We start from the raw sequence: 18084 nt of genomic DNA, 5'->3' as shown, positions 1-18084 counted from the left end.
GATTTCAAATTGTGGTGCTATTACTTATGATGCTTGCCTTTAGAGAATTATTTTATTATAGTGAGAACACTTTGACCTCAAATTGAACTACGTCCCATTAGGAATTTTATTGAGAAACAATCCCCTCTTCAAAACCAGTGATAGCATCATAGGTAATATGATTTCTCCCTTAGTAAGGATCATAAACACCCTTGCTTGTTTGGAGAAGGATTTAAAGTCACTTACAAAATGCTACATGATGCAGCAAGAGAAATGAAACAACTATTGTGAGAAAATTGGGGCAAATACATTAGTATGATCCAGTGCGTTTTATAAAAGTATGATCCAACTATAAAAGTATGATCATAAAATGGTCTTGTATGGGTATAAATTGAAATTGCCACTATGAAAACAAAAGCCCTGAAACTTCAGTTCTCAACCTGGCAAGCAAGTTTTTTTTTTTTTTTTAATAATTTCATTCCACCTCTTCTGTTCAATTTTTATTTTTCTCATGGTTCTTGTCTCTGCTGTAGTTCAGGTTCTCCTTGAATGTCACTTTTATCATATCTAAAATGGAGGAAATCCCAAAGTTAAAATTACCTTTCAAAAATTCCTTAAATCTGTCCATTCACAAGCCTCTTGGAAATACATAGTTCAGGGCATATAGCCCCGTACAGTAATGCACAGTCTATTGTAGAACTGAGCTAGGCTAGAGAAAGATTCTAGGAATGCTTATGTGTCAAATGTCAAATGCTTATATGTCAAAGTACTTAAGTACTCTTAAGGTACTTTTTTTTTTTTTTTTTTAAAAGATTTTATTTATTTATTTGAGAGAGAGAATGAGAGACAGAGAGCATGAGAGGGAGGAGGGTCAGAGGGAGAAGCAGACTCCCTGCCGAGCAGGGAGCCCGATGTGGGACTCAATCCCAGGACTCCAGGATCATGACCTGAGCCGAAGGCAGTCGCTTAACCAACTGAGCCACCCAGGCGCCCCTCTTAAGGTACTTTTAAGGTAACTCTGAAAAGGGATGAGTGGACAATTCTAGAGAGTACCTTCTTGCCTACAGGGTTTAGCTCTATTTTGTTTAATGGAAAGATCTGTTTCTTGACTTTGAGTGGTATAAGCTGTAACTTCATTGTGACTGACAAAAGGTTCAGCTTATTCTCACTATTGAAATTACTTAATAAATAATTTCTGGGGGGAGATGCTGAAATTCAAACTTCCTCCCACCAGAACTTCAAACTGTAGTCTCTTCTTCTTCCTTGCCAGTAGTCCTTCAGTAGCCTCCTAAGTGGTCTCCTCCTGCTTTCACTTTTGTGCCCCCTACCTCCCAATCTGTTCTTTATCCAGATTGATCTTTTTACAGTACAAATAAGATATTTTCTTGCCCCTGTTTTTAGCCTTTTTCTTGGGATAAATCTAAAATCCTCCAAAGCCCTGTATGAGTACTTCTCCTGCCCTCTTCAGTCTCAGCTCTAATTGTCTTTTCCAACTTTCTTTGGTCAAACTGAAAACTTCCTCCTTGCTTCCCCTGGGCCCACACAGGTTGGTTCTCCTCCCAGAAAACGTCTATCCTCCCCGTCCACACACACACCCCCTGTAGACATCCCTGTAGATCAGCTTCGGCTTCACTTCCTCCAGGAAGCTTTTGCCTTGCCTACAATCCAGGTGAAGGACCTTCCTGGGGTTTCCCTGCCTCCCTGCCATTTGTCACACTGTGTCATAATTTCCAGTGTGCTCATCCTTGTCACCCAGTAGACAGCTTCTTGAATGAGGGGCCACATCTGTCTTAGTCCTTGTCTCAGTCTGACCCTCACATATTGCCTGGCAGTCCCTGCCTAATAAATATTTATGAGATGAATGAACTGGTTTTTTTCTTAAATAGCATTTGTACAGTTATTAGGAATTTACAGAAATTTTATCAACCCTATTTCTTAGCCTCATAACAAAGCTAGTTTGGAAATAGAGTATCAGAGCTGTAGTGACATTTTCATTACTTCTATATTCCAGTCTGTTTTAAGGCCATAGTAATTTCTTTTTAAAATACCAGCGTAGGGGCACCTGGGGGGGCTCAGTCAGTTAAGCGTCTACCTTCGACTTAGGTCATGATCCCGGGGTCCTGGAATTGAACCCTGCGTCAGGCTCCCTGTTCAGCAGGGAGTCTGCTTCTCCCTCTGCCCCTGCTCTCTCTTTCACTGAATCTCTCTCTCTCTCTCATAAATAAATAAAATCTTCAAAATAAATAAATATATAAATAAAATACCAGTGTAACTGCTACCATGATCCCCTAATATTAGCATAATACTTTGAAACAGAGCCATCTTCCAGGCCAATGTTAATTTTCATGGTTTTTTTAAATAAAAGTTTTTCAAAAAATATTTACGAAAATCTCTTTGTCCAGTATTTTCTTCAATATTTGCCACACAAATAGGTTATCTTATGTAGAGATTTAACAAAATGGTAAATACAGAGTCTACAAATATTTAGGATATTTGGGCTAATAATAAGTCCTAATGTTTGGCAATATTTTGGCCTTAAAATGAATTATCTTATTAAAAATAAAAAGCATTACAGTGGGTCTATTTCTTCTAGTCATTTCTAAAGCATGCATATTATGGTTCCTCCAAAAGTAAACTTTAAACATTTTTCATATAAGTGGTAGATAATTTTTTATAAAATGAAAGTAGAACTACAGTGCTCATTGAGATTCTGGTCTTTAATATAAGTACTAATTATTTTCAGAATTTTACAGATTTGGCCTCTGAGAGTTCATTTTACCCATTCTATTCAAAATATGAAAAAAAAAATGTGATGTGAAATGAAGGAAAGGAATTTAAATATTTTAAATTTCAACATTTCAAATTATTAATATTAGTTATTTCCAGATTGCAAGGCTGTTGTTTGGGCTGCTGATTTTAGAATTATACAATTCTCTCTTACCATTATTGTGCAAAATGAGGGACATTTCTAACAAAGCCACCGTCTTACTTGACAGCTCTGGAGCCTCCCAGCTCAATTGCCTGGGATTTATACAAGATAAAATTACAGTGTGTGCAACAAACGACTCGTATCAGATGACACGAGAAAGAATGACCCAGGCAGAGGAGGAATCCCGCAACCGAAGCACAAAAGTTATCAAACCCGGTGGACCATATGTAGGTTTGTATAGATATCGTTTTCCTTCTCACTGATTGATTGGAATAATTCAAGACCACTGTAGGTAAATACTGGTAATATTAACTTAATGTTAACACAGAATTAGTTTCCAGAACATTTTGAATAACATGGTCAAAAATCATCTGTTCTCTTTATACTGATAATAAATTGAACAGATAGAAAAGTTTTACTTCTTTCATAAATCGCAAATCCTTTAAATCCATAACATTTGTTATGTTACAGTACTGGGATCTGGTCACGTGACTTTACTATGTGAGGTTGTAGTAGTGGTACTGTTGTGTGTTCTTTGACACTGGATGATGTAATTTCAATGATGGACAGTATAGGTTTTGTTTGGCATTTTTGCAGGGTTATTTTTACAGTAAAATCTATTGGTAGAATTTATGAGTTTTCCATTAGTAGAATTTCAGAGGATCTTTGCACACAGAATTTTTATTTTAAAATATAAAATATGCTTATAACAAAGTATGAGGGTAATGCCTTTTTGGTACCTCAACTGTGATGTCATTCATGGATTCTCATCCTCTTCTATACATTAATTAAGAGGCTGCCCCACCCCCATCTTTATGGTCAGCTCACTCAAATATCCATCAGACTGAAGGGAAGTAAGACCGGACAAGCAAGATGAGTCTCTCCTTTATGAGCAGTGACCCTACCAATTTTTAAAGAGTTGATTGGCAGTGACTATTAACAGTAATAGGAACAATTATCAAGAGTAAAGATGAGCTCTTTGAGGATTTTGGTCATGATAACATAAGTCATCATAAGTAAATGATGAAAAGATAGAAATTTGGAAATGTAAATGCACACAAAAACAGTCTCATGAATAACCAAATTCTTTAATCAACATCTTTCCATGGTTTGGTATAATTTTACTTCTGTATTTTCCCATTGCTGACCCAGCTACAGTACATTCAGCTTTGAGAAGCTCCACTGGTGTCTTTAGTAAGTATTTCTTTGGAACAAAGCCAGTGCTCCTGGGGCTTGGTGCTTAGCTTAGATACATTTAGTTTGGTTTAACAACAATTCATGGCTTCTCCAGGTATCTGTACCCATGGGGCCTAGTCCCAGCCCAGTAAGTTACCAGCAGTGAGATTTTTCACCCTCCCTTTCCTGCTGAGTGAGGTAGCAACTTCCAACCTCCTTTCTTTCTATTTTCACAAGTAACTTCACTTTCTCTATAGTAGGCTAAATCTCAAATTGTTTTTAAAATGCACAAGATCTGCCGCACTTAAATTTTAAGTACAAACAGCGAATTTGCTGTCCCCATTGCTTTGAAAGTATTTTTTACTCTGTCCAGTACCATCGTTTTATAAACAGTGAGGCAAGTTGGTGTGTTTGACAAAGGACTAGAAGACTAAAACCACCAAAATGATTTTTTTTTTTTTTGGCCTCTCAGTAGAACTAGCTGAAAAACTTTACCTTGATTTATTCCAAAGTTTGCAAATCAACAGTGATCACTGTACCTTTCCATTGAATGATCCTTGGGTGTCCCCTCCGTTCATGTGTTTGTTTTGATAGGGTCAGGTACAGTTTATCTGCACAGCATGTTACACGGCAGACTTTTCAACACCCAGAGTCACGTAACTCACACTGTTCCTAACGGTACAGGAATTTTCGAACTTGCAGGGTTTCTTATAGGCACTGTAGATAACTCATGTAAAATTTGAGGTCATCTAAAGTTTAAATTGAGCCAGATTACATCCGTGCCATTCTCAGACAGGCTGGCCTCCCTCTGCACACATACGTTTGCCCCCACAGAGCTCTGCAGTGACCCTGCCAGCCTGCGTGCCCCACTCTGCTGGGTCCTCTGTGCCCTGGCCGCTCCCCGGCACAGTACAGTGTTCTCTGGTCTTCAGTCTTGTCGTTAACCTCTTCAGCCTTTTATTCTCTTGGTCGCATAACCCCAGCTCCTTTTAACTTTTCTTAAAATGGCCTGTATCCCAACCCTTTAATTATTTTTATTGCTCTCTTTTTGACTGCATCCATTTCTTCAGCTCAGAATTCAAAACTTAAGTTTTTGATTTTTTTACTGTGCTTTGTTATGGTATGTTTTGACCTTTCTCTTTTAATCTTATCCACTGCTAGTCCTTTACCATATTTCTTTCCTTATAGGTGGCTCAGTTTGTATCTTCCTGCCTTTTTTTAGTAACTCAAAACTATCTGACTCATTCATTTCTTTCAAATGCTAGTCATTCACCCCTCAGTACTAATATTACCCGACACTTATGGCATGCTTGCTGTGCACAAGATGCTGGTTAGCACTTTATACATAGTTACTCATCTAGATCTCAAAACCACCCCATAAGGGGGGTTATGATTACCTCTCCATTTTCCATATCACATAGTTGGTATCAACAAATAGCAAATGATATGGATTTGGCCCCATAACAAGTTGTGTTATTTTCTTAAGACAATAGGAGATACCTCTTTAGTTCATAATTGAATATATCATATAAATTGATACCAGAAGCACACTTTCGCCACCTTCAAAGTACCTGCATAGCAAGGCTTCTCTCAACAGCATCAGCTTGGGTGGAGGACAAATGGGAATAATGCTGGTCTCGCTGAGGGGTTGTGGTGGCATAATGCCAGGCGAGGCCTCTGGCAGCTGAATTAGGGCACAAACCCTGTTTAAGGGGATGAAGACTATATTCCTAAGGGTCACCTGGCCTAGTCATTCAGGAATATGAGCTTTTGAGACCCTCTTGTAGACTGAAAACAAAAACAAAATCTATTTTGCCTGGAGAGGAACAGGAGAGTCTTTAACCTAGGAAACATCGTTATTATTTCTTCAGAATATTTCTGCTTCTAGTCGTGAAATTTGTATCAGTGGTGAGCACTGTTGTGTTATAATCCTTTCATTTTGTTTGAAAAAAAAAACAAAAAACTCAAGAATCACTAATTACCACTGCTTCCATTTTACCAATATGTCTGCTCCCTGATTTCTACCTAAATTCTGGAATTTTATTGAATTGTACATTTTTAATACATGCTAATATTTATTTAGATGGATAAAATAACCCAACCTGTGTAATTTTTAGAATTCTTTTTCCAATTTTCCCAACTTCTGCCCCATCTTATTTATAATGAGCTGATACATTTTGAATGACCTTGGACAAATCATTTAATATCTGTGGACCTTAATTTTCTCAATTATTAGATAAGGGATATTTGAACTGGGTAGCATCAAAGGTCCTTTGCAGTTCTAACATTCTGTGGCGTGTGTGTGTGTGTGTGTGTATTTGGATAATAAACCTTTTGCAAAAAAAAAAAGAGCAAAAATGCCAAATGGTGGAGATGGTTTCCATTGCAGTGGATTATGTATTTAACCATGACAGTCACCCCATCATCAAGGTCCTGCCAGTGTTTTTTAAAGCATTGGGTTGGTGTTGCAGGGCTTCTGGCCAGGTTCCACAGAATAGAAAAACCACCGCAGAAGACGTCTACAGCCCCTGCTGTCTTTCTGATGTACTGTTTTAACACCTGCCTTTCAGATTGTTTACTCAGAGCCACTAGACAGAGGGATAAATACTTTTACCATCTCATATTAAATGGAGACGCTAGAAGTGGACTCCTTGTTATGAAACAGCAGTTCAGATACAGTCCCAGATTACCCAACTCTGTCAGACCCACTGCTGCTGTTTATATAAGGAGCCCAGGGAATTGATTAGCAGTTGGGTCTGGGAAGAGAATTAGGTTCTCCCACAGGCTTTATTAAAAGGGCTTTTCTGAGGCAAATGTGAAAAAATAAAAATAAAGCCTTTCTTCTGCCCACTTTGAACCTCACATTTTCTTGCATTACTTTTTTTTCTTTCTTTCTTTTTTTCTTTAGTATCTCAGTTCCATAACTACTTAGAGCACTGATGTTTTCTTCATCTGTAGCCGGTCTTACCTTAAATCAGAGGACTCCTTCCTAGATGAATAGGCACAGACTGATGGGGAGGCAACAAGCAAGTGATCTTGGCATAAAACTCAGTGGCCCAGTGTGTTTGGATTGCTCTATCAGCATTTAAAAGAAGTGGGTTACCCCACAACTGGCTGTTTAAAGGAAAAATGAGAGTGGAGCATCTGGGTGGCTCAGTCAGTAGGCCATGCAACTCTTGGTCTTGGGGTCCTGAGTGTAAGTCTCAAGTTGGGTAGAGCTTACATTAAAAAAAATAAAATAAAATAAGTAAAAAAAAATAAGTAAAGGAAAATGAGATAAAGGTGAAGTGAGTGTACTGGGGGTAGGAGATTCATGCACCAGTAACAGCCTAGCATTAGGCCCCAGCTGAGACCTCACTACTGTCATATCCCTGGCCAGATTCTAATTTCTTGTCAAACATCGTACTTACACGCCTTTTAGGGGCAAAATGAGCCTCCCTTATTTATCCACCCTATGCTTACTTCAGGGAGGGGTGGGGGTAAACTCAGGAGACCTTGGGGCTCTCCTGAGACTGAGGATCAGAGGTGGGTCAGATATACAGAGGAGGTAGGGCAGCCTGGAACACACTGGTACTGCTGTCACTTTTTATTTTTATTTGCCTTCCTTGCTGGCTTGAATTCATTCTAAATCATCAATCATGGTATGTGTGAGCTTAGCTAGCTAAAAAACATTACACTGTCCACTCCCCTCCCTAGGGAAGAGTGGTAGGGAGGGCTCCATAGTCAGCTTTTTTGGGGAAATGTAAGCTAAACAGGTTTCAAGGGGGAGGAGAGTGTGGAATTTATAGCATTTCCTAAACTTTTGTGACCCTGGCTTTATTTTTTTTTCCGCACAAATTCCTATTAAGATTTCAAGGAACAGTACTGTTTGTTAATACTGTTACAACTGAGAAGTGGTAGATTGGAAGGTTTGCATTTGCCACATTAGAAATTCCAGTGTTTCCTCAGATGCTGGCATCCTGGCAATATGGGAAAATACAGACCACATTGATGCTGGCTCCTCTGCTGTCTGCTTGTTCTCTTGCTGTCACTCACTTTGACACTTCGCTAGTCATCAAATGCTGATTTAAAGTCTCCTAGTGAACAAAGCAGCCACAGCCCTGCCCGTATGGAGCTTACAACCTAACACGAAGCTGGCAGACAGGAGGCATTTGTTCATAAAACCTTTCCTACAAAGAAGTTCATGTAGGAAAACTTGGGTACTAATAACAGAACCTTCCAAATGCTAAGTGAGCACTTTATACCATTTGAGCTTATCCCATTGAAAGCCTCAGTTCTCTCATCCATGACATGTGACCATGCCTGTTTCGTCATGCTGCTATGAGACTTAATATGTGTAAAGGTCTTAGCACAGTGTCCCCACCACCACCACTTAATTGATTCATGGTAAATATTAGTTCCCTGCCCATCTGACACTGATCTAGCTATCTCTAAGAAAAATACAGAAACCAGATCTAAGTCTATCTCCAAAACTCTAATCGCACCCTAATAGCTTTTCTTACTACTAGGCAGTGTTCCTTTAATGTTGAGTTCCTTTGTTGTGCAATATTTTGATCTGATATTTATAATTCGTTATGTCCAGACAGTAATATAAGAGCCAGTGAGATATTTGTCCTTTCTCCTTTATTCTAGGCAGGACTGTGTCAGACAAACAGCCCCTCTGGCTAGGCCTCAGGACCCCAGCATGGACAGAATTACTATTAAAGCTCCTGCCCAGTTAAGCTGTTTTCACACCAGACCAGACCAGATCAGACCATAGCACTTAAGAGACTACTTTTACTTATCCATTGTTTCTAGTTGCTAGTCTTGTTCCTAAGGCACTTGCCCCACATTGTATGTCATTACCAGTTCTCCGCACTCTTTAACCAGAGGACACAGAGTTGGAGGTTTAGAGTATTCTAAAGGTGCTAGAAGATTCCACTTCAGAAATGATAAAATGAGGGTCTTCTACAGTTTCATTCTAATTTTTTCTTCAGGGAAGAAAGTTTACCAGGTTTTGTCAGGGATCAGCTATGTCCTGATGGCTCTGGACATCCACGTGGTATCCAGATTACTTCAGCCCACAGATACTTTCTAGAAGTAGCCACTTGCCAATTACCAATGTTAAGTTTAAGGGCAAAGTCAGTTAATTACCAAATGGCACTTGCCTGGCAGGAATGATGTGAGGGCCTCCTTTTTACCATTTTCCATTCCTCTAATTCACCGGTGTAGCCTCAGCCCTGCAGTGCAGATGTCTGCTTGTCTGGCTCTCTGAGAGTGTTTTTTGGTTGGTTAGTTTTGGTTTTGGTTTTGACTCCTAAAATGTGTTACGACCTGTTGAAAAGGAATATGTCTAGTGGATGTCCTGCTGAATGTTGACCCCACATTATGCCTGACTCCCCTCTTTGAGGTTTTGAATCTGTGATATTAAAATAATTCCCCAGCTCAGCCAAAAGTATGGTCTTAGATACTCCAAGTATTTCTCATGTTTCACATGTGCTACATTCTGTCTGCCAAAGAAATGACATATAATATGTAGATTTAAGTTCTGTAAATGGCACAGGTAAACATGGAAATTACTTTATTTCCACTTGACATGAACTACCTACGAACTTAAAATTTCTAGTCTGTTGGGGCACCTGGGTGGCTCAGTCGTTAAGCGTCTGCCTTCAGCTCAGGTCATGATCCCGGGGTCCTGGGATGGAGCCCCTCATCGGGATCCTTGCTCAGCAGGAAGCCTGCTTCTCCCTCTCCCACTCCCCCTGCTTGTGTTCCCTCTCTCGCTGTGTCTGTCAAATAAATAAATAAAATCTTTAAAAAAAAAAATTTTTTTTCCAGTCTGTTGCTACATATACCATGTCACTAATGTACCATATGTAGCTAAGTGACCAGAATAATTCTGTATATGTATTTAGTCCAATAAATGTTTCTATCAAAACAATTTCAAATCCATAATTTTAGGCCATTTATTAGAAATGCTTTCTGTCTGTATATCTCTTTAAAGTAAAAACTGAAATAAAGTGGCCTTAATTCCCTCTAGAAATAAAGAAGTACCTATATCAGAGTTGAGGAAACTGTGATGCTCATTATGTTTTTACCTGCAAATGTGTAACAATGTCATTTCCACTGGACTTTAGGGAAAAGAGTGCAAATTCGGAAAGCACCTCAAGCTGTTTCAGATGCAGTACCTGAGAGGAAACGGTCAACCCCCATGAATCCTGCAAATACGATTCGGAAGACACATGGCAGCAGCAGTGTTTCTCAGCGGCCGTACAGGGACAGAGTGATTCACCTACTGGCACTGAAGGCCTATAAGAAACCTGAGCTGCTGGCTCGACTGCAGAAAGATGGTGTCAATCAAAAAGACAAGAACTCCCTCGGAGCAATTCTACAACAGGTGAGACATGTGGAGAGAGCTCCTTCCTTGTACTTTCTTGTTGAGAAGCTCATTTAAGAAGGCTTCGTGTTGTTGCTATTTGAGGTAGAGAAATTTCAGGATCATCTTCATCGATGGTATATGAATTATAACTCTTGAATATTAAGTCATCTTGTTTTAAACATTTAATTAAAAAATTGAACGATAGGCATTTATAGTAGGTTTTATAAGTTAGAGGCTACTGAATTGTTAATTTAAAAAAGTAAATTTCAAGTCATTATCTTCATTTGGATTAAACAAATTTTGCTCTGAAATTCCATAAAAAAAGTAAGTTTTTGATGTCTCTTTTTTGGTCTTGAATCACCTAAACCATTGCTGTTGTATTTATTCATTTATATAGGTGAAGTTGTACAATTTATTTTTATCAGTCTTTGGTTGGTATAAGCTAGAATATTTTTATCTATGAGTTTCAATTGTGTCTTGCCATGCATGCTCTTTACTCTGCCTTTTTCTACCACTGAGTATGCTGAGATCATTCACTTATCTTCATTAAGGGATTTGAATGTGTATTAGCTTTGATCAATTACCTTGTAATTACAAGCTTAAGTATAAATGTTGGAGCTGGAGTTATAAATCAGGAGATAGCAGTGTATAGATTAGCTAGTGAAAGCTTTAGAACTGGGACACCTGGCTGGCTCAATTGAAGGAACATACGACTCTTGATCTCAGGAGCATGAGTTCGAGCCCCATGTTGGGTGCAGAGATTACTTAAAGAAAAAAGAAAAAGAAAGAAAGCAAGCCGTAGGGCTGAATGAAATAGTCTTAGGAGAAGATGATGACAATGAAGAAAATAGGGCAGAGGATAGGTCCTAAGCACTCTAGCATATAGAAGAGTGCACAAAAAAGACAAGAAAAAAAGAGGGAGGAGGAGAAAAACAGGAGAAGGTCCCATTATGAAGCCTAGAGAAGAGATGGGGTATTAAGTCTACATAGTCCCGAGGATAATAGGAAAGCTAAGCATTGTTGGTATTTTTTCCACTTTGAGAAATCGGGTTGTGTCTCATCCTAATGTATTTGCAAATTTGAATCTTAAGGCTACCATTTTTTTTTTTTTTAAGATTTTATTTATTTATTTGACAGAGAGAGAGCACAAGTAGGCAGAGTGGTAGACAGAGGGAGAAGGAGAAGCAGACTCCCTGCTGAGCAGGGAGCCCGATGCGGGGCTCGATCCCAGGACTCTGGGTTCGTGACCTGAGCCGAAGGCAGACGCTTAACGACTGAGCCACCCAGGCGCCCCAAGGCTACCATTTTCTACTTTATAACAACATTAACGTTAATGTTAAGCTGTAAGAAAAGCATAAACTATCATAATACATTTGATAGTACTTTAAAAGGACACAGAAAGAAGTGAAGCTATTGAAAAAGACCATTCCAGTAGGAAATGACAGGAGGAATACCTTTCTGCCAGCCTTAAAAATGACTCTTGGTTTGGCACTTGAATCCATACATTTGTATTATTAATGGAATCTAGGCCTGGACACTCTAGGAATTGCCATTATACGATAAGAAAAGATTACACTTAAGAATAAACTGGCTGACTAGTAACAGTAATTTGGGGGTTATTTTGCTGTATGTTTCCTTTTATTGGTTTTCGGGAATTTCAAGGACTTTGAATAAGTGGTTCTTCAGGAGAACTGGCAGCCACAAGAAGCAGGCTTAGCAAGCCAAGAAAATGACAGACAAGGGCATCAGAATTGATACTATTTATGGAGATAATTTCTGCTGATTGCTCAAGGGAAAGTTTATAACCTAGCATTTGGGCAGTGTTTGGTTTCTACTTAATACAAATGATCAAGGATTTTTACTGTGGTTCAAAACTAATGGCGTTAATGACCAGAAGTAAATAATGAAGCTGTTAAACCTCACTCCTTAGACTAGAAAAACTTGATTTAAAAAAGTAAAAAAAAAAAATAAACTTCCCTCCACTTTTTGCCTAATGTAGGCTGTTTGAATAGAAATATGACATACAGTGAATGTTCAGGGAAAAAATATTTAGCTACTTATATAAAGTTTTTATTTCCCAAATAAAGTCGAACAGCACTTATTGAGATCTGGCATATGCAAAACTAGCAGTGCCTTTGGGGCCAATTGGTACAGTTACTTTCAGTGTAAATGCAAAATGTTGCCTGTTCCGGGTTAGGAAGTAGCAAAAAGATCTAATGCTCTGTTTTCACACCATGTACCAGGTAGCCAATCTGAATCCAAAGGACCTCTCATATACCCTAAAGGATTATGTTTTTAAAGAACTTCAGAGAGACTGGCCTGGATACAATGAAGTAGACAGACGGTCATTAGAGTCTGTGCTCTCAAGGTAAATTTTTTTTTCCTTTAAAAAAAAAAATTTTTAGTCATTGTTAGTTTAGTGTTGAGAAGGAAGAAACAAGGGTAAGCTTTTTATCACGAACATTTGACAATTCTTTCCATAACTGGAATGTGTGTATCCTTTCCAGAAAACTAAATCCATCTCAGAACGCTGCCAGCACCAGCCGTTCAGAATCTCCCGTATGTTCTAATAGAGATGCTGCATCTTCTCCTCAGGTATTCATAAAATTATATAATCATAGCCCTGAAGTGAACCTCAGGGGCCACCTAGTTCAGGTGGTCTACTTATGCATGAGAGAAATGAGGCCCAGAAGCTGCACAGCTTGCCTGCCCAAAGTCACATAGCTAGTTAGTTCAGGGCAGAGCTCCCAGCTCACAGCCCAGACCTCTTTTTCTCTACACAGCTTTGCTTGTCAAAGTGCTTAATATCTACTTTGTTTGTCCATATTTAAAGTTTACATTGTATTATAAGATTATCTACTTTTCCATTAGATCACTAACTAGAAGACTTACCTAGGCCCATATCCAGTCTCAAATTATACAGAAAATTGAAGATATTTAATATTATCTGAACCATGTTCAAAAAACTTTTCTTAGGGAAAAATGTTTCTAAAATAAGCAAATAAAAAATTCTGTCAATTTCAGACATATCTCCTTAATGTACTTTTTTCATTTAGATCCCAATCAGAATTCTCCATTTAAACCTCACTCCTTCCAGCTTAAAGTTTCCCCCAAGAGAGTCCTTGGTTCCGTGGTTTGGAGGCTGACAGTGGGACAGACCTATCTACCCCAGTGCTACTGACAAAGTGCTCCGCTCTCTGGACCCTCCTCCCAAGGATTAGGGAGATGGGACAGATGTGTGGAGAACAGTAAGCATGCTATGGGCACAAGGCTATTCATATATCAAAAAATGTTAGAAACCTATTGTGAGGAACAGAGGAAGACAAAATAAAAGCAGTTCTGTCCTTGTATGCATTGTCTATAGAATCCTCACTTTTAATGCCAACTTCCATGAAGTTATTTATACTCTGATCTAATTATATAATGGCTGCCAAATCAATGATGCTAAATTGAAAACAGAATAAATTAATGGGATGATTAACTGTTATTTTCTTCCAAGCTGAAGTTTAGGCCACATCATTACATTGGATATATGCTTTGTACTTTTCAACTACCTGAATTTTCTTTTTAATTTAAATATTGTTGCTGGATTGGGCTAGTATTAGCATAATTTTTAAATTTTTTGAAACATTAATTCCATATCATTTTTGTGGACTTGTCATTAAGACTTACTTTCCAATCCATTGAAGAGATATATTTACAGGGAAGAAATTGAATAGCATTTCAGCACTGATGGAGATACCTAGAGAAATTACTTTGAAGGTGCTGGCTGTTCCCATTTTAAGACAGGTGAAATAATAAATGACAGCCAAAATATTCATAACTGGAACATCTTAGCACATTAGAGGAGATTAAGTAAGTGTAGGCTTTTATTGCCCTTTACCTACCCTTCTTAGTTCTGACAGCGTGAAATGGTACAAACTGCTTTCTCCTCTCTCTTAATATAACTAGGTCAGCTGTGGCCCACAGAGGAAGGAGGTTACCTCTATTTAATACTCTCCGAAGTGGTATAGCCCACATAAGTTGGCTCTTGAAGAACTTAGGGTGCGGCTATATGATCAGAAAGTATAAGTACTCCAAAAAACATATTTGCCAGATTCTCCTTTTTTATGTTAGGCATGAGAATTTATTTCCCTTTTGTTTTTGTGGATTGTTTGTTCCTGCTTAAGCTTGCAGAATGGTTAACATAATGCCGGTGATAAACTTAAGAATGAGTAAAATTATTCAGTTGTTCATATGGTAACCAGTGATGCATGTGTTGAGTTTTCATACAAACTGGCTCATTTTTTTTTCTCCTTCTTCCCCCCGCCCCCCCAGAAACGGCTTTTAGATTCAGATTTCATTGATCCCTTAATGAATAAAAAAGCTCGAATATCTCACCTGACAAACCGAGTGCCGCCAACATTAAATGGCCATTTGAATCCCCCCAGTGAGAAATCTGCCGCTGGCCTCCTGCCACCCCCTGCAGCCGCTGCCATCCCTACCCCTCCACCGCTTCCTCCAACCCACCTGCCCGTCTCCAATCCTCCTCAGACTGTAAACTCTAACTCCAATTCCCCCAGCACTCCAGAAGGCCGGGGGACTCAAGACCTACCTGTTGACAGTTTTAGTCAAAACAGTAGTATCTATGAGGACCAGCAAGATAAATATACCTCTAGGACTTCTCTGGAAACCTTACCCCCTGGTTCAGTTCTACTAAAGTGTCCAAAGCCTATGGAAGAAAACCATTCAGTGTCTCACAAAAAGTCCAAAAAGAAGTCTAAAAAACACAAGGAGAAGGACCAAATTAAAAAGCACGACATTGAGATGACAGAAGAAAAGGAAGAGGACCTTAAAAGAGAAGAGGAAATTGCCAAGCTGAGCAACTCCAGTCCAGATTCCAATGAAGGTATATTTTACATTTGTAAAACCAACGACATGTGTTCAGTGAATGAGCAGAGCAAACTCATCATGAGTGTGAGATTATGCTGTTTGTAATTAGTAGTGCTTTTTTTATCCATTGACCTTCTGTTATTAATCTTAGTGTTGTGGTATTGAGCAGATTTTTTTCTTGTATTTAACAGCAGTCATTTTCAGTCTCTTTTTAGCCAACTATTAAACATAGTTTCTATATTTGAGAATAAGATGGTAACATTTGAAAATGACTTTATTATCCTCTAGAGACCCCCTTCTAGAAGGTAGACTGTGTTGCTCTTTCCCTTAACTGCCAGGGTACTCCGCAACCTCAACGTGACCTATTATATGCCAGTCTTGAACTAATTTAACCAGACACACAATTAGCGATAAAAATAATTCTTTTCCTTATTTGCCAAAGAAACAGGGTCACCCCTGCCTTAATTAATATTAACACAGGAGAAATGTCAAATTCTTTATAAAACAGGCAAGGTAAGATTGCATATGCAGATCCATCACATCATCGTTATTCAGAGTGAAAGCAGTTTGTCTTATGTAAGGCTATTGGCAATTTGCTTGATAGAGCTTAAGAAGTTCTTTTTCAGTTTTAAGAACCCTGTTTTAGTAAACTAGTATTAATTGTTATTAGTAAAATTTAACCATTTCAAGCTTTTGGAAACTTTAAACGCCAGATATGTAGAGATGCAAAGAAGCTTATAAAGCTAATCAGTAGAAAAGACCACTTACCTGAGGTATAATGATCTTTAACACCTAGGGACAAAATTCTATTTTTCTTATTTTAAAAACGTTGTCCTCTAAAACTTAATGTCCCCCATGCCAGCACATCGAAGATTCAAGCCCATCATTTAGCATTGCTGCCAGTTTTAAACCCAGCTTACCTAAAGCAAAATTCTCTAGGAATTAGGCTGGGTTTAAAACTGGAGGAGCAGACCTAGTCTTTGAATCCTCCACTGAGAATGTAGTACCTCTCAAAGACAGTTGAGATTATCCCAAAATACTGAGGATAGATCCATACCCACAGCCCCTGAATCTATTGGAATTTATCTGGTGTTTGTAGCAAAGAAGCAGCCAGGTGAGATGCACTTAATGCCTTTTTCTTTAAGACACAGGCTGTTGTGAAAAAAAGACTCAGGCTTGAGTCAAACACACACACAAACACGCACACACGCATGCACGTGCACCCGACCATGAACAATAAGCCCACAGAGTCTGCATAATCTGTTTACTATACTTGGTCTTTTAAAATATTAAATCAAGAAATTACAGAATTTTCACTTTATTTTATATTGAACATGTATGTTTTGCCACAGGCAGGATTAGGATTTGAGTTATTTAATTCTACTCTGAATGCTAAAAAATTACCCTATAAAAAGTCTAAACATACCCATAGGAAAAGGTGGTGCATTCACACAAATAGAATACTGACTGAGGGATTTTACATACTTTCACAGCATAGCCCTGAATGACTGGCAGTCTATTTATTTATTTATTTATTTTGTCCTTTTAAAAACAAATCTGAAGTATTATGAGATGTAGAGATGGGAGGGGTGTAAATCGTGATTCAGTAATGACTTTTTTTAAATTACTTTAAACTGACACGGGAAAACTTCTTGGCTGCTTCCACCGTCTGCATACAAAAAGGGTGGCAATAAAATACAGTGGCCAGAGCAGTCTGCTACCTAACTTCATTGTCTCATCTGCCTTGTTTGAATCCTATGAAAAGTAGATGTTGATGTAAAATTTGTATCTTCCATTGTCTGGCTGCATCTGCCACCACAGTCTTTGAATTGCTAGGCAGATGCCACAACTGTTATGGAAAGAATAGAAGACTGACCTTGGGTTAAGATGAAATTCCTTTATTATGCAGACACTGCAGCAGCCAGGGCACTCTCAATGCCTGCCCTCACTTCTGCTGGCCCTGGTCATGGGGCCTCCATTGTTCGGGTTCAGTTGTATGCCTTGCTCACTGTTGCTTATTGAGCTGGAAGAACAGATTTGGAGGAAGAGTGTTCCAGATGTTTCTGATCTATTTTAGAATTATAGGCATTTTATAACCATACTGTTTGGTGAAAGCCTGAATCTTTTTCTTCGTTGTAGGAGTTAAAGAGGGTTGCACTGCCTCCACGGAGCCTTCTTCAACAATTGAACTCCCAGATTATTTGATGTAAGTTCTGACGTCTGCCAATGGGAGAGAACTGTTTAATTTTAGAAAGTTTGCAATTTCTTTTCCCATAATTCACAAATCAGAAAAGAAGTTCCAGAAATAGAGTCCTGGAGCCACCCCTGCATTTGAAAGGCTGCCATTAAGCCTGCTTGTCCCAGATCCACCCCTGTCTGCCTGAGCAGGTTGTGCCTCCCCCTGCTCTGAGCTCTGCTCCATGGGCCTTTAAGTATAGAGAAGGCTGTCCTTTGTTCCGGTGCCAGGCCAGGCATTTGATTATGGAAGATTTCAGGGATCTGACTCTTCAAAGCTGACAGTCAATCAATGCACATTCACTTGTTCCCCTTGAAGAGAGAGTTTATTACTGATAAAGAGCTTAAACCTCCGCAGTTAATACAAAGTACAGATAGACTGATTTTCATTTAAATAAATCTCTGCCATGGAATTAATTTTAAGAGGAGAGAATAGTAAAATTTGATCATTTCACTTTAGTACCAGTTACAATGTTTTTCTTGTTATGGCAACAAGTTGCTAAATGCTGAGCTGGAGACATTTTTGTAACTGGTT

At 38.7% G+C, this 18084-nt stretch overlaps 1 protein-coding gene across 1 annotated transcript in view; it reads left to right on the top strand.

Annotated features, from left to right (window-relative positions):
* The window catches only part of ELL2 (elongation factor for RNA polymerase II 2), a 68643-nt gene that overhangs the window by 42986 nt on the left and 7573 nt on the right, over positions 1-18084 (top strand). Inside the window, exons 4-9 of the mRNA XM_021701703.2 lie at positions 2976-3139; positions 10201-10460; positions 12686-12810; positions 12950-13037; positions 14760-15330; positions 17454-17520. Coding sequence (XP_021557378.1) covers positions 2976-3139; positions 10201-10460; positions 12686-12810; positions 12950-13037; positions 14760-15330; positions 17454-17520 — 1275 coding nt within the window. The remainder of the gene's footprint in view (positions 1-2975; positions 3140-10200; positions 10461-12685; positions 12811-12949; positions 13038-14759; positions 15331-17453; positions 17521-18084) is intronic.

This window comes from Neomonachus schauinslandi, chromosome 7, assembly GCF_002201575.2.
Source record: "Neomonachus schauinslandi chromosome 7, ASM220157v2, whole genome shotgun sequence".
NCBI classification, from domain to species: Eukaryota; Metazoa; Chordata; class Mammalia; order Carnivora; family Phocidae; genus Neomonachus; species Neomonachus schauinslandi.
This window is presented reverse-complemented; position numbering and strand designations above follow the sequence as displayed.